This window comes from Elaeis guineensis, chromosome 13 (assembly GCF_000442705.2).
Source record: "Elaeis guineensis isolate ETL-2024a chromosome 13, EG11, whole genome shotgun sequence".
In the NCBI taxonomy this organism is placed as follows: Eukaryota; Viridiplantae; Streptophyta; class Magnoliopsida; order Arecales; family Arecaceae; genus Elaeis; species Elaeis guineensis.
Window position 1 is genome coordinate 59,725,901 of NC_026005.2, and position 16,988 is coordinate 59,742,888.

Sequence of the window (16,988 nt, forward strand, 5' to 3'; positions counted from 1 at the left end):
AAATAAAGCATTATAAGTGGTAAAAGCATCAATAACCAAAAATGCAGTCATAGATCTCCATGAACCTACTTGTAAGTGTACCTGCAGAACTCCTTTGGGCTTACATGACCCTCACACAAAATTGGTGACCACAACATCAGCAGTAACCAATTTATCCTCTTTCCTTCCAAGCTTTCTCAAAATTGTTGTTGGCATAATGTTCAGTATCACCATTATCGACTAATATCTACCACATAGACTTACCAAACATATATGCGTCAATATATAAAGGCTTTATGTACCTTCCCATTTCTTTTGTTGGTTTCTGGAACAATGCTGCAATTGTACATTTGTTGGGTGTGCAATTTGATGAGTCTTGTCCCGTTTTTAGCATATCATCTACATCCTGCTCAACACAAAATCTCTGGACATTCACATGCTTCATTACATCACCTTCTATTTGAACAAGCTGATCTGACTTTGCTTGGAACGCATAAGGTAAAGTGAATACCATATTCACATCCACTTTACAAGGTAGTGATTCGAACTGGATATTTGACTATACTTCCTCAGAAATTTCCCCTACTCCCAACTCTTAATTTCTGCTTTGCTTGGTTTGCCTTTTCTTATCCACTGTCATTGTTGATTAGGGACTTTTTGTATTTCTAGTATCCAATTCCTTTCCATTGCTCTCATTCTTTGGCTGGCCGAAGGTGTCTTGTATCTTTCGACTATATCTCGTACCATTCTCCAATGGGTGTTATAAAAGATTTTACTGACTTAAGCCTTATTCTATCACTATTAGTTTCACTCAAACTCCCAATTTGCAATATCACCTTCATCTCTAATCTATTGGGCTGACCGACGGGTTGAACCACTTGCTTGGTAGAAAGTTTGCATATCGTTTCCTTCATCTACCAACTTAATTCTGTGCTTTCAACCTCATTCAAACATTTCGCTTCACTAAATGAATTTCATTCCATCAATGCTTTCCCTTCATCTCTAGCAAAGACTGGCAACTCAACATGCACCTTTCTTTCCACCGATCGTTCAGCCGACTCTTATTTTTTGGATTACTTCTCTCCCACCATTAAACGGAAGATATTGCGGTCAATTCCTTCAATGTCTTTCCTAATGGTCTACCACTCTTTCGGGTGTGGTGTCGAACCACGACACTCGATTACAAAAGTGACATGGAACTTCCAAATGCAACAAATTTCTATGGTGCAACTCTTTAGACAGTCTTCTCCAATGTCGAGGCTTTTCTGCTACCTTTCTATCCCCCATGTATTCGGTTCCTTTCCGTATACCACATTTGTGGTTATCTGATCCCATCATTGCTAAATCTACACCTGTCATATTCACAGCCATTTTAGGAAAAGGATCACCATCAATCAACATGACCCCTTTATCTTTATCTGAAAATTTCAGCCTTCCATGATAGATTTATGTATAGCAATTCGGAAAACCAAGCAATTGTTGGTGCTGAATTCATCAGTTATGCCACTAACAATATTTCTTCCCTTTTAACTCTTCCGCAGCAAGAATTTTGTTTCCTTCTAGTAGCTTGATTTGTTTGTCTTTGAGCAAATGGTCAAATATTTGGTCCACCTTGGTGATGTCAAATGCATATTTAATCTCTTCCTTCGGTTTCCAGTTGCTATCAATCGAACTGGTGGCTTCGGCCTGCTAAGGATTTCTACAACATCAATTTTTGCTCCCAAATCCTCACTCATTTCTTCTGAATCAGCATCAATTTTCGATATCTCATAATTAAAATCTCTATGAGAAGTTCCTTTGGTTACGTTCCTTTGCGCTTCTTCTCTAAGTATAGTTTCATAATTAACAGCTTGAGACATTAATGGGAACAAATCGAGAAACTCTTGACCAGCAAATTTCTTGGTTCTAGATTAAGGCTGTTTTGAGTAATTTTAACATATTTCGCCTCTCTTAATGACGTATAGCATCTATTGCGTGCCTTCTTGAATCAACTCATGTATTTCCCAACCAATTCCCCAGATTGTTCCATCAACCTAGCCAAATTGGCAATTGAGACTTCTAGTTCGGTTCTATAAAATTGAGCATAAAATTGACTTTCTAACTCTTGCCAAGTAAATATAAAATTTGGGAGAAGGTTTACATGCCATGAAAAAGAAAACCCCACAAGAGAATTTGCAAATAACCTTAGCTTGAGGAAATCATTGGTGCCTGCTTCTCCACATTGAACTGAAAATCTCCCAACTTGCCCCACAATTGACACCCCATCATCTCCCGAAAAACGAGAGGATTCAGGAACTTTGTATCCCCTTGGGAACTCATAAGCTTAATCACATCATTTTGGATACGGCTTCCTATAAATCAGCCTATTAACTGACCAAAATGGGAAACCAAGTTGCTTCCTGACCAATTCTGCTATATGAGCAAGCTTTGGCATTGGCCGGGCCTGATCTTCTTGAGTTTGATGCATCACACCCTCCTGCAGGGCCCTCACTTGAGGCTAACACAAGGGATTCCAATGCACTGCATAGAAGTCGTCTCATTGGCATTAACCTCGCTTACTGTTGTTGGGATAAAAGCAGAACCAACCCCTAGAGTCTCATGTTACAATTGTGGGGATGTTGGGCAATTGAATTGCCCCCAGCATTTCTTGTATCAAATCCTCCCGAATTTGGTTGCCCCACAGCATTAACTGCCACTTCAGCCACAGGTCTTATTTGATTCTCCCCTTGACCACTGCTGTTCCCGATAGGTATATTCAGCCTACAACCAGCCGAAGTTCCTATAGGAAATAGTCCGGTGGCATCACCTACAATCACATTCGGCCTATAATCAACCGAAATAATTGTTTGAGATGGGACTAGTGGCCTAATTGGTGCTCCTATATTCAACAAATACGGTTTTGTTCCAGAGGGCTCTCCAACAAAATATTTGGTCTTCCCTTTGTCATAGGACATTAGTTTCTATAAGTCAGGTTGCTCTAAAATTCTCATATTTCCATATTGCAGATCTTGTGCTGGCGAACTTCGTATCACTGATAGATTATTCTCTAAATTTTGCAGATTTGGAAATGCATTACAAGACACCTGTGAAGAGTGATTTTGATTGGTCAATGCATTATAGTGGAGGTTTGAACCTCAACCTTCTTGTTTGGCAGCATTCCGTATTTGTTCCACCAGACATGCCAAAAACTAGTTTCTCTAGTTTTTTGACCGAAAATAAGAATACCAAGCAATTTGACAACGTGAAGAGATTATGCGCAGCGTGCCACCAACGTAGGGCTGGAAACTCAAAGAGGATAAGATTGAGTTCAAAATGCCTTGAAACTTCAAGGACTTTTGAATTAACAGAACTACCGCCTGCTACAAATCTACTATCAAGCTAATGCAAAAGATAAAGAATATGATAAACTAGTATTTTCATTGAGCTCCCCTTTTGCTTCATAGTTACATCAACCCTTAAATACCATTAAATCACGGTTACAACCACTTGCCCACTCGCTCATAACCGTCTAACAACCTTTAACTAGCCTTAATCAGTTCCCCCCAATTATGAATTTGGCACATTATTCACATACTTTGAACCTGACCAGCCCATGGGCCTATGCATGAAAAATACATGGTGTAAATAGGGACTAACCTGACAGTTAGCCAATGTATCACTTGGTCAAGTCCAGATTTTGTTCCATTCTTCATGGATGACTAGCCTTTGCATATTTTATGCTATATATGGTGACTTGATACCGATGATTTATTAATGTTGCTCAATTTCATAAACTGGACAAATTTGTCCACACGCATCCTTTATACAAGACAGATTGCTTGGATTTCTAAACATTTTTCATAGAAAACTGGGAAGAATGGGGGCATATTTGAGAATTAGGACAGTGATAAACTTCTCTTTCTATCACAAAAATGATAATAATTTTTCTTGGTATAAAACCTAAAGAAAAAAAGTGTGGAGAAACAGAAAGAAGTAATCAAAGGCATTTTATTAACAATTCCACATACAACTGTGAAAGGATATCAGAAAATACAAAAATTTGTCTTATGTGATTTTTTTATTAAAAATGCCCATTTGGAATTTAAATACGTATGCCCGTTTTTGTTCACATAAATAACATGGCAACAAATCATAAGTTGCTCGCTAAGCATATACTTGAATTATGTGTCATCATGATCACAAAGAAAAAAACCCCTTGTCAAATCAATGTGATTGAGCTTTCCCCCATCCGATCTACCTTTTCTTATTCAATACTTGGTTCCTTGATGATTACCACCTACATGGATGATTCAAATCAAACCGTGGTTTGTCCTCCTTTTGTGGGAATTGCTTCATCATGTAAACAACATTACTCATATCTTGATGATCAAATATCAGCCCCCATTGTACAATGCTTTGTGCACACAACAGGAATTACTTCAACTGTGAATGGAAGACTGGGGACCATGGAATTAGGATTCAAACCTCAACGTGAAAAGCACAAAACTTATTTCACTTGTGCCAACAATATGTTTTTAGTTTATATGTTACTATTTTTGAATTTTCAATTCGTACTTTCTTAACAGAAAGTAGGAAGAGAAGCATTCCCTGATACCCCCGTTCATGCATCATGAATTACATATTGTAATATCATATCTATTACATTTTGTCTGTTTTCCATGTTTTCATATTAATAAACTTGCATGCATGGTCAAGTCAATAGTTTAACATATCCAATAACAAAATTAGCATTTATCTGGTCAAATATCTCAAATGCCGGCCAAATGGAGGATAAAAAGGATAAATCTCATCTTAGTTTGAATTACATGATTTACAATATGTTTAGGGATTGATAAATTTTCCTGATGTAGGGATCAAGAGTCAACACTTTATGACTTATTTTGTTCGCTGCAGGAGAACGAACTAGGCAAAAGCAGGGTTTTTTTTTCTTTTTTGAAGCAAAATGGTGGAATAGGCAAGAGAAAGTTGAAACTACAAATTAGAGGTGACTCATTTAGACCAGAAGAAATAAGGCAACTTTTGGAATGAATATAAAGACCTAAATAGTTCAGTCAATAACACATTTTCTTTGCCACTAGTACTTTTGAAACAGCAACAGAGGTTAGCACAAGAACAATGAGACCAGTTTATAGAAGCAATATGCATTGTTGCCCAAAAACATATTATGAATTAAACATGAACAAAATCTCTAAGGGTTTGAAGAGGGCAACATAAAAAATCCACCTTTTAAAAAGATGGCAAACATGCTGATCAAACTTGTCAGAGTGCTGTCATGATCATGAACAATTGCAGAAATCTAAGCGATATGAGTCAGGCTTTCCTCCATGATGAATTAGTCCCTTTAGCTACAAAAGCATGATTTTCAGGTGATTCTACAATAGCTATTAGGCTCGTTACACATCCAGAAAAAAGCATGAAATTGCCTGCAAAATTCTTTGCAGTATACTGGAGTAATTAGTTCACAGACCATGATTCAGTTATAGTTTCTCAAGTTTTCAGGTGCAAAATCAGGCTGTTGATGGTTGTAGAAAGAGAGAACCTCAGATGACAACTGATCTGAAGAGCATATAACATCCAAGACCAGTTAGGTTCGACCAGACCAGAGTACTAATCTCTTGCAGAACCACTTCACCAACTTGGTAAACTAGGTGTATGTACAATGAGAATACCTTTTTATAGGACTTCAGCCCCACTAGTCTCTTGGGCAACTAAAAAATATAGAAGACTGTGGGTTATGCTGTATCATATATTATATGACTTCAGCCCCACCAATCTCTTGAACAACTGAAAAAAATATAAAAGATCCACTGCTTATGCTGTATCATATTTAGACAGGTTTGGAACTATTTTAACATCAAACAAATACACAGCAATTAAAAGACAAATTATTTACAAAAGAAGAGTAATAACAAAAACAGAAAAGAATGACATATATTGCAAAATGCATGAATAATGGTGTATAATTATATGCAAAATGGCTCATATGAAAAACTATTATGTAGTCATGGTACAGATGAGAATAATCTAAAATACAAAGATGAACATTTAGTCAATCAACAGCTCTTCAATACCCCTACTCTGCATGGCAAGTCGTGTAATCAGGATTAAATCAATCAAGGGGGTACCTTTTGAGGAGGAATACCCAATAAGGTTCCTAGTTCTTCAAAACTGTTTCAGTGCAAAAAAAAATCAAATTAATTATGAATTATAACTGGTGTAGTAGAAGGGACATCCGAAGAAATTTTATGTTTTCCCCCAACCTTATGTTTGTATAGAGTTTGCTTGCACTCAGGAGATTATGCTCAATCATTGCACGATCCAGCACAGTGAAATTATCTGGCAAAAGAGCTTTCTGTTTGAAACAAATGGATAAAAGTGTATATGGATTAGACTATCAAGGATATGGCAGAGAGTAAAAAGTGAAAAATCAAGAAAAGGCAGACAAGGTTACCTGGTGTGGTTTCAATTCCTCAGCAAATGCATCAATCTCTGGTTTTCTCAAAATTCTTTCAAGATAGACCTGAAAGCATTCGTATGATCAAACCTTGTCCAAGAAAATGAGGAATAGCAAAAATGTAAGTCATCTTGCCACATGGAAGGCCTCAAATCTGAAAAAAGGGGTTAAAATGAATACCTTCTGCAATATCGGGTAAATCTTCAACTTTGAGCACCTTTCATCCTAATAATGAATGATAAACACAACATCAATTTTCAGCAATCCGAATATTTTGAAAATAGAGTAAGTAAATGCATGTCGAAAACTTCATAAATGCATGTCGGAAGCTTACAAATAATATATGCTTGTTCATGACAGAACTTTCACAAGGTAAGCAGTTTCAGGCACAGCATAAATACATATACATAGATTGGAGTTCAGCATTTAAAATTCACAGGGAAGAATCAATATAAAAGGCTACTGAATGACTTTTGTATATAAATATTATTTTATGGGTTCCTAACATGCTCCAAACTTCAAAATGCATTTCGTCAGCCATGTACCTGATGAGGCTATCTTTGTTTATCATTTACTATAGTGTTAGATCATGTAGATTGTATTCTTTTTTCCATAAATATTTAATCAGTTTAACATGCTCATACAAGAAATGAACACTGCTAAAACAGGTGTTTCCTGGGCCCAAATAAGAAAGCTGAAAGTTGATGGCCAGGATTGAAATGTAACACCAGTGAAAATGAATCACTCTGAGGAAAAAGAAAAAAGTCAATTGGAAACTTTCTGTCAGCTTCAGCTTCAGCTTCAGCAAGACTATACGAGATTCCGTTTTGGCAGGATGTTCAGGACAAAAATTATTTAAAAAAATCAAAAGTTTCAAGTACAAGTATGAATAAAATTAAAAAGTGAAGAAAAATAAATCAATCAAGATAGCAAATGACACAGCATGTCAAAAAGCATCATCTTGCTTATAGTCTGTCGATGATTTTTTTTTCCTTACTTTTATGTTGAAAAGACATTTTTTAAAAACAAAATAATCAAAAGCATGTTCATAGTATGTTACATCATTAGCATTCTAACATATGACAATAGAAACCTCTGTGATATTTGAGTTGTTGGATCCCCAACCCTGTTAAGACTCTTTGGAGTGTAACATGGTGCCAACAAATGTACTAAAAACTTGCAACAAAAAATGCATTTAACTGAAAGAAATGCTCCCCAAAATTTAAACATATGAAGAAATGATGCAAGAAGATAAAATAAACAACCTATATGACATAATATGTGGCCTGTAAGTTACTTTCAGCCCAAATCCCAAAACACCCACCCTGTCTTTGGATTGGGTTCCAGCTAAGACTGGAAGATTTATTTCAGCTTGAAGTTCTGAGAACCTCAATCATGATTCATAACCTAAATATAAAGAATATAACATGTCAAATGATATTATAGTCATTCAACATGTCAATAACTCATGAAGAATGTTATCAGCCCACATACCAAGACCGCATGAAATGATCAAGAATAGTAACAGATCAGAATTAGTCTAAGCAAAAGTATGTGATTCCTTGAGCTCAGCTACAAACTTGCCAAAGGAAAGTAAATGTCAAACAAAGGCAGCTTCAGTTTCATAACAAAACATTAACCCATCTGAATTTTCATATGGTGGCCTTGACATAAAATGCATTCAAAAAGAAGACTCCTCAAACCTCCAAAAGAGAATGACATCAACATTTGTCTCCATAACTAAAACCCTAGACAAACATCAAGATTAGCTATTGCCAGTTCTCATACCCACTGGCAAGTTATGGACCCCATTAGGATGCTTAACCAGTTAACATTCAGTAATTCACCCACATCCCAATAGTGGAGGATATGTAAACTAAAGAAAGGAAGCTTCCAGATTCTGTTGATCTCTGCAGAAACAATCAACAGTGAACTGAGAAAAATTTTTCCATGATGAAGAGTGGAAGTCTTCCATGCTGTCCAACTTTTAGATGAATCAAAAGAATACCAACCCAAATTCTATCATAAAATTCCTGTTGGTGCCGTTCCCTCATCACAACAACAACAAAAAATTCAAAAAACCAAAGAGAAAGGAGGAAATGGTCAAACCAAGTCACCCATGAGCACCTGTTAAGACAAGTTCAAACATGATGGCACCATGTAGTGAGAAGATCTAAGCAAACTTAGAGGCTACATATAGGTACCATGCCCGTGCAAGGATGTTCTTCTGACTGGTATTTCAATCAGATATTGGTTCATCTGACTACCTAGAATTGGTGACAACAGCAAGCAATTGAGTCCATGGAAATACAAAAAGGATAATCAAGAGAAGAAAACAGAACGAGGAAATGAAGAGAGAGAAAGGAAATAAGAACTAGGAGACGAGAGACAAAATAAATTAAATAAGCAGGGACAGGAGTACTGCCTAACTCGGCCACTTTTTGTTCTCTTTTCTATGAAAGAAACCACCATATTTTCCCTACTACAAGCAGTTATTCCCCTTTAATGAGTAAGAGGTCATGGTCCTGCCAAAAGTTTGAGTCCTTTTAGGACTTTTCTTAAGGAAAAGAAAAGAAAAAAAATTTAATATTTGCAACAATCAATAATTGCAACATTGTGAAAGAAAAAAACAGTATATCCTTGGTTTGTTCATTGGTTCTCCTAAAATCTATCAATTGAAATGAAAAAGAAAAAGAAAACTTTTTCAATATTCACGAAATATATATCTCATGACCAGAGTTTGCCAAACCATCCCGAACCGGACAGTTCCGGGCATTCCGAGCCGAACCGGCAGCAAACCAAGATGGTTCGGCCAGACAAATCGGAAAACCGAAGGAAGAGAGAGAGGGAAAGAGAGGAAGAGATAGAGAGAAGAGCGAAGGGAAAGAGGGGACAACACTGCCAGAGGTCGATGATGGCCCACTGAGGCCGACGATGGCCCATTAAGGCCGTCGAAGCTTAGTATCACCCAATAGGACATTTAATCGAGAGAGAAAAAGAGAAAGAGAGAGCGACGATACCAAAGAGAGATACAGTTGATGGAGAGGCTGTTGGAGGGCATCGGGTGACCACCATGGCCATCGGACGATGGAAAATGCATGGGCGGAGCCACAATCACGAAACAAAGGCGACCACCCCTATTCACTCATCACTTTTTTTACAAACAATGATGAATAGTGAAGCCAGCAATAGACTTCATTGTGGTTGAAATTTTTTTAAAAAATCCTATGAAACAGAAGCAATCGTCCATGTTTCACACCCACTACGCCGCAGGCCGCGATTGCGCCATTCGATAGCCACAACGGCCAGCCAGAGGCCCTTTGACGACTTCCCCTCCCTTCTTTTCTTTTCCTCCCCCATCTCTCTATCTCTCTCTTGGCCAAGAATTGGCGAAGGAAGCAGAGGCCTTGGTGGCCCTCCAAATATGCCTACAGCACACTTATGGCCATCGCCAGCAGCTCCTCCAGCCAACCTCTTCCTCCCCCTCCCCTCTTTCTCTCTTTTCCTCCTCAATTCCCTTCTCCTATGTGTTGGTTTGCGCCGGTCCTGACCGGTACAGATCCGTACTGACTCGTACCACCAACCGGCCGGTACAAGTCCCAGTTTCAATTCCACCTTCCTTGATCATGACAGCATTGAATGGCTCATTATTTATCTTTAGAGGCCTTTTCCTCAAGCCCCACAAGACCAAACTAAAGGCTCCTATCCGAAGGCCAACCTCTTTCACTACATTTCATATGCTTTCCTACAGATATTGCCATACATTGTATCATTATTCTTCCACAATATACATACATATACATATATATATATACACACACATATATATATACATATACATATATATATATATATATGTGTGTGTGTGTGTGTCTGTATATGTGTGTATATATGTGTATATATATGTATATGTGTGTATATATGTGTATATATGTATATATACATATATATATATGTATACATATATATATATATACACATATTTATACATATATATCTATACACACACACACATATATATATACATACATATATATATATCCCCAATGGCCTTCCTTTGATTTTATTTGCATGAAAGCTTAAAAACTTTGGCCGATAAGCCGCACAACCACATATAATAACTGCATATAGGAAACGCAACACGGTCAGGGGACTGCATTGGAATACCACATTTGGGCATACTGAAATTTGATGTGATTTGTTATACAAATAAAGAATCTGTAGAAGTAATGTTTTAAATTCAAACAAACGGTTTAGTCACTAAAAGTAGATTGATTTGCCACTAGTAAGATTTTTAAACTGAATTTGTAAAGGTCATTCTAGTTCCACATAAAGGTAGCATTAATACCTTGTACAAGGTAGCAAGAACACGAGAGCGTTGGGGACCAGCAGCAGCCAATATTGTGCAGGTCACAGCAGCACTGAGAGCTTGTTCCAGTGCATCCTCATCAATTTCCCTGAGATTCAACAATTTGGCATACAAATGCATAAGCGTTCATGAAATGATTTCCCAATGAGGTTAAAACGCAGAGATGCTTGAAGATATATGAACAGAAGCATCAAAGTTACCAACAGTGAACTCTAGTATACGTGAATGATCAAAATATAGGGTTAATGATATTTATCTGGTACAGCCTTGTTCAAACAACAATTTGTCAAGCCTTAATAAAATTTAAAACTTATTGATGCAAGTTTATATCAAGAAGTCCATGGATATAAAACTCAAACATCTGTGCAAATGTGCCATGAACTTTGCATGTGATCTTCACAGCTTAAGAAGGTTTCACAAAATTTTCTGGAGATAGACGGGAAGTATCAGAGACCTGAGAAACTATAAAAGTGTGATAGATCAAGAGAATAGAAGCACACAAATAAGATAGTGATGGTAGCTGAAATCAAAATTTTTTAGAAATAAATTGTAACAAATATTTTGAAAATATAAAATAAATAATCATTAAATCATTACATTTAGGAAAGGGAAGTTGAATTTTTTTATGAATAAAATGAAAAAATTTCACATTAATACCAGTATTTAATGGGTTATCTACAGGCAAAATTTAATACACTTACTCATCACCAATTTGACGCTTTTCAATCTGAGATATCTGATAATAACGCAGTGCAGCTTCCAGAAACTTTCTCTTTAAATCTAATATCCTTGCATAGCAAACCTTTTAAAACATGACAAAATATAGACATCAAAAACTGCACGTATAATCTGCCATTTCACATAAACGAACCCTAGCCGCTCTCAGCACAAATGTTTTCACCTTGTATTGTAAATTTAGGACCTCATGCTTACTACTGCTAACCAAAAAAGAAGCTTTGTTGATAAAAGCCTCTGCATTTACAGCATCATCATCCTGACAAATGAAAGAAAAATATACTGGTAATCCAAAATTGTATTCTATGGCAATATTCATTTAAAATTATGCACAAACATGTAAAAGACAAACCTCAAGATAAAGACGAGCAATTTGGACACACTTGGACAGCTTGTATGTATCATCAACCATTCTGAGAGAATAATCTCAATTAAATGAACTTTCTTAAAACAAATCCCATGTCCATATGTTACACAGGCAATATAAGTGAATAAGCAAAATACCCACCTCATTCCTGAATCTAGATCAATTCCACTAAGCATTTGTGCTGCTTTTGACCATTGTTGTTCGGATTCATACAATTCAGCTAGTTTTTCTCTGATGACTACCACCTGAGATTATTTCCAGTACATAAGTTTTTGCAATTTAAGACATGTGAGCAAGATTATCATAAGACATATATTGACTCCATTAATTGCATTCTCCATCACATGTTCAAGCTATTTTAATTTCAATGCTATCCAGAAGGCTAGACTGTATAAAAACCTCATAATGTTTTGGGATTAAAAAAGATGCAGGATTTAAGTGTCGATAACCATAAAGATTAACTTTATGCAAGAGAATAGTAATCCAAAGTTTATACAACCCACTAAAACCATGTTTAAACTAAATGTTGTGGGACATTCTCCATAATTTGGTACTTCATCCATAGCAAAATGTCATCATTTTTCCAAAGCAGCTTTTGACTTATCATTTCAATCAAATTTAAAAGATTGTCATCTTTCAGAGTTGTTAAATACTTAAAAGATCAAGAATAATGATTAAAGCTGGTATTAAAACCACTCTAGACATCTCATAAATTCAGACAATGTTACATGGACACATGACAGTAGTGTCAAGTGTTAGCATCCTCAAGAATCCAACACAGGAAAATTTAATCAAGCTGACACAGACATATACATATCTTACATATGCACATTAACGTATGTTAGGGTCTCTGCATATAATGAATAATTAGGCAAACCAATTGCTCTTAATTCTGTAAAATAGACAATCTTTGTTAAATATTATGTTTGAATCAGCTATATCATTGGACAAGTCAAACATACACATAATGAAAACAACATCATGATTTGATGAGTTGGAGTAACACATAATGCTCCAAGCAACCATGTTTTCAGGTAACTGATTTCACAACTTATTTCAACATTTATTTATAAAAATAAAAGTAATGCACTTCTAAATTATGTTTTCCATCCTATCTGCATAATTTCCTTTTAAGAGATGAACCTCGGATCCATCATTGGCTCTGCTAATGGAAGATCATATCTTGCATATTGGTTCTCCCATCCCTACAAATCATACGTAGATTGGCCTGCATGATTGAAAGTACACCTACCAGGCATAAATGGCTGTCTTTAGCCCTACCTAAGCATAAAATTTTGATTGTCAAAGAGTTTTCAGAAGTAGCTAATGCCCATGGTGACGGCAGAATGGTCTGATATCTTTTGGAAAAGGGCAACCTATTTCAATTTATCGCCAACTAATTCAATTGACAACTGCAAGGTGTATAATACAGTGATGCCTCTACAAGTGAGTTCTTGTACAAGTCATTTCTCATAGATAGGGGTGGCAATGCTTAACTTGTTTAGCTTGATTCAACCTATTGTAGGTTAGCTTGGATTACTGTTTAATGAAATAGTCGAGTTCAAATCTAGATTTTTAACCCATTTAATAAACAAGTTAGGTTCAGATTGATAGATTCTTGACTTATCCAATATCCAACCTGACCTCTATCTGGCCTAACCCGACCTGATTGCCACCTCTATTTGTAGAGGCTAGACAAGAGAATGAGGCATCAAAAGAGAATAAGCATGTGGAGCTTGGACACATAACAAACTTGATGGAGACATGTATAATGTTCTTTCCTTAGATATGCCAATACTTGGGCTTGGGAGGATAGCAGTAGTTGAGGTGTCAGTTTTGGATGCGATTGAGGTGCAAGGTCAGAACAATTGACAATTTGGGGTTGACATTTCATGGAATGGAACAACAAAAGATTATTAATTGAGTTATGTTTGTAATAGATAGCCTAAATTTTATTCAAGTTAGGCTTGACCCAAGTGCATGACTCATTACTTGTGCTGGTTCAAATGTCCTCCGACCAAAAACTAAATGTCAACATATAAATTTCAGTCATGCATCCTCACTTAGTAGAGATTAACTACATAATTAGCTCATTTATTTGAAGTTACTTAGCAATTTTATTGTATCCCAACACACGTCAGCCACATATCACACTTAAAAGAGGAGGAAATATTCTGCAGCATAGCACACCTAAAGAACTATCATAGTCAAGAAGTTAATACATGAAATTCAATTTAATTTACACTTGAAATGTGTTCACCATTCCAATTTGCTTCTTTTCTGTTCTTCTTCCCCTCTTTCTTCTCATTTTTCTCACAATCTCAAGAAAAAACAATCAGAGCATTGATCAAAGCAAAGTTAAGTGTTTCTTATTGGTTTTAAGGATTAAGCACTTGATTCTGAATCATTTCTTTATTTTCTTCTCATGACACATGGTCTATATTTGTCAGCATGGCTATTTTGAATACCTTATTTTCCCCTCGAGTAGGAGGATTCGAGCTGGATTAGGAGTTCAATATAGCACTCGAATATTTAGGCTGTTCTTGGGCACTTATTAGGCCAAGGCTTTTACTCAAGCTTGTGCCAATTGCGAACAAGGCAAGCCTGACATGGACCCACATTGGCCCAACTCATTGCCACCTCTACTGACAACCATGAAATATTCTCAGCTATGTCACTTAACCAATTCAAACCTACTGGGGTGAATATTGATCATTTCCCATATGACTAAAATAAGCTCAAATATTGAATTAATATAGTTTCAATTGAAGCAATTGTCAATAGGAATAGAAAAGATGACCTGGGAAAGCCCAGGAAAAGAGAAGAAAAGGGCATCTTGAAATCCCATTCAACAATTAAGTACCCTAAATGCAATATCAACAAAATAAGCATTTGGATGAGCAGATAGTTAATAATAAGAATTATACTTTGATATGAGAGGAATGACGTTGAGCAACAGCCCTCTTAAGCCAAGAGTGAAAAAAGATACAGAAAAATAGAATAAATAATTAAGTCAGAAAAGTATGATCAAGAAACATGTATTCTAAAGAAATGACAAAATATAAATGGATAGAGAGGAGAATGAGGGTGGGAGAAATTCTAAACTATATCTTAACAAATAGTCATCTCTTAATCTTTCTACATTATAAAGGAAATGTTATATCATAGAGCCATACTTGCCAGAATAGCAAGTGGGTGCAAATGCAGGCACTGAATCACATACATAAAAATAGAAGCAGAAATAAGAACATGAAATCAGAGAATGGTTGGGAAGTGGGTGCAGGTTCGAGTTCCAAAAGCAGGTATATATGAATATTGAAACTATTAATAAAAACAGGCCCAATTATCATATTATTCCATGAACCCACAAATAAACAAACTAGGAACCCAATTAAATTTCTTGCTATAAGTTCCTAACCAGTCCCACAATTTTGAAACCCCTAGAGTGAAAAAAGAAAAGCAATTAAAAAAAAAAAGACCCCTAAAATCTAAGACCTTTAAATTTGTGCTACGATGTCATTTGAGACCCTTCAAATAGGTCTCTCTCCTTTTCTTTGATAGGAGGCAACCATACCTAATAATCATATTCCTTAGGATCATAGATGCAGATAAAGGAGCCTAATACAAGAAGGGCAAGGGTTGGACATTCCTACAGAGCTGTTCAAAAGAGTTGCTTTGATGGATCAGATTTATGCTTTTTTCTTCCAAAGCAATACCCTTAGATGGCTTCTCATGGACTCAGCCGTACATTTGAAAATCTGATCCAACATCAAACCTTACAAATATACTAATAAGATTGAGTTACACCACCAAGGGCCACAATGCAGTTCATGTTCAAGGTTTCACCATTTATAAACTTCATACTGAATATGTGCGTATCTCTCATCCGCTTGCACGCACGAATAGAGAAACTTCACCGCTAAAATGCTGACATAAAACTTTAAATGGAAGTTCCGCCGGGAGGGGCGGGGGCCGCGGGTATGGGAACCCATGTTTCACGAGAATTCCAGCATGATACCTAATTACCACACACGAGGTTACCAATCTCAATTTAATCACGACTTTTTACCCCTTCCAGAGTGCCCCATTCTAGCTTTAAAGAGCCCGGAGTTAACGAAAAATATCAGGGAAAAGAATAACGACATTAAAGGGAAAGACCTGTTCTTCGAAAGATACAGCCCTGGGCTGGATCTGAGCTAGGGCATAGTGGGCAATCTCCTTCTGGGTGTCGGGCTCCAGCTTTCCCAGCTCCTGCGCGAATGTCTGAAGCAACTGCCTCGAGACCACCAAAGGAACGGCGTCCGAGATCACTACCACGCAACAAATAGGGAAGAAACAGATCAAAACCACATAGAAGAAGAAAAGGAGAACAAAACGCTAATCTAGGAGGATTGAGAGGGGAAAATACTGTGATCGATGAAGCGCTTGGCCTGAGAGACGTCGGTGGGAGCGGAAGAGAGGACGGAGGCGAGAATGAGCTTGTACTGTTCGATCTTTTGCTTCTGATCCGCGATAGAGGCGGCACTCACGAGGGCGCTATCCATGACCGCTATCTTCGTCGAAACCCTAGCTCCGGTTGCCCACCGCTGCTGTGGAGGACGGGCGGGGAGCTTGTCGAGACCCGGTTTCGTGGCCTCCGAGTTTCCGGCCGCGCGATTTTAGTGACCAACATGTGCATGGAGGAGCGATTTTGGCGACCCAGATATCGGTGATGTCAGCAGGGAGCTGAAACAGAGAGAAACCGAGACCTCGGACGACACTGTTGTTTGGTTAGGCCTGCAAATGGGTCACGTCATGGACCGAGTTGGTTAGGTTCGGTCTGATTATTTTTCTCGAAAAGGGGCACAACGGCTTAACCTTAACCTTGAACAAAAGTAGAAGGAGAAGAAGGAGAATGCCTTTGGTAGTCAGTATGATAATCTGAATTATTATATTTAATATATTTTTTGAATGATGGTTGAGATTATCTTTATAATCTAAATTATTTTATGAGAGATAATCTGAATTATCTTAAAAAAATAGTTATTTAGATTATTATTTTTTTTGATAATATTATAATAAAAATTTTAGATAAAATTATCTCT

General features: G+C 36.9%; 1 protein-coding gene across 1 annotated transcript in view; it reads right to left on the reverse strand.

Moving 5' to 3' along the window:
- Window positions 1-16,599, reverse strand: part of LOC105060973 (COP9 signalosome complex subunit 4) — a 29,924-nt gene extending 13,325 nt beyond the window's left edge. Inside the window, exons 1-11 of the mRNA XM_010944882.3 lie at window positions 16,313-16,599; window positions 16,063-16,214; window positions 12,046-12,149; window positions 11,890-11,950; window positions 11,704-11,796; window positions 11,504-11,604; window positions 10,782-10,890; window positions 6,614-6,658; window positions 6,431-6,499; window positions 6,240-6,331; window positions 6,105-6,147 (exon numbers count right to left, since the gene is read on the reverse strand). Of these exons, the coding sequence (XP_010943184.1) occupies window positions 6,105-6,147; window positions 6,240-6,331; window positions 6,431-6,499; window positions 6,614-6,658; window positions 10,782-10,890; window positions 11,504-11,604; window positions 11,704-11,796; window positions 11,890-11,950; window positions 12,046-12,149; window positions 16,063-16,214; window positions 16,313-16,448 (1,005 nt within the window). The 5' untranslated portion in view covers window positions 16,449-16,599. The remainder of the gene's footprint in view (window positions 1-6,104; window positions 6,148-6,239; window positions 6,332-6,430; window positions 6,500-6,613; window positions 6,659-10,781; window positions 10,891-11,503; window positions 11,605-11,703; window positions 11,797-11,889; window positions 11,951-12,045; window positions 12,150-16,062; window positions 16,215-16,312) is intronic.
- Between the last annotated feature and the right edge of the window lie 389 nt (window positions 16,600-16,988).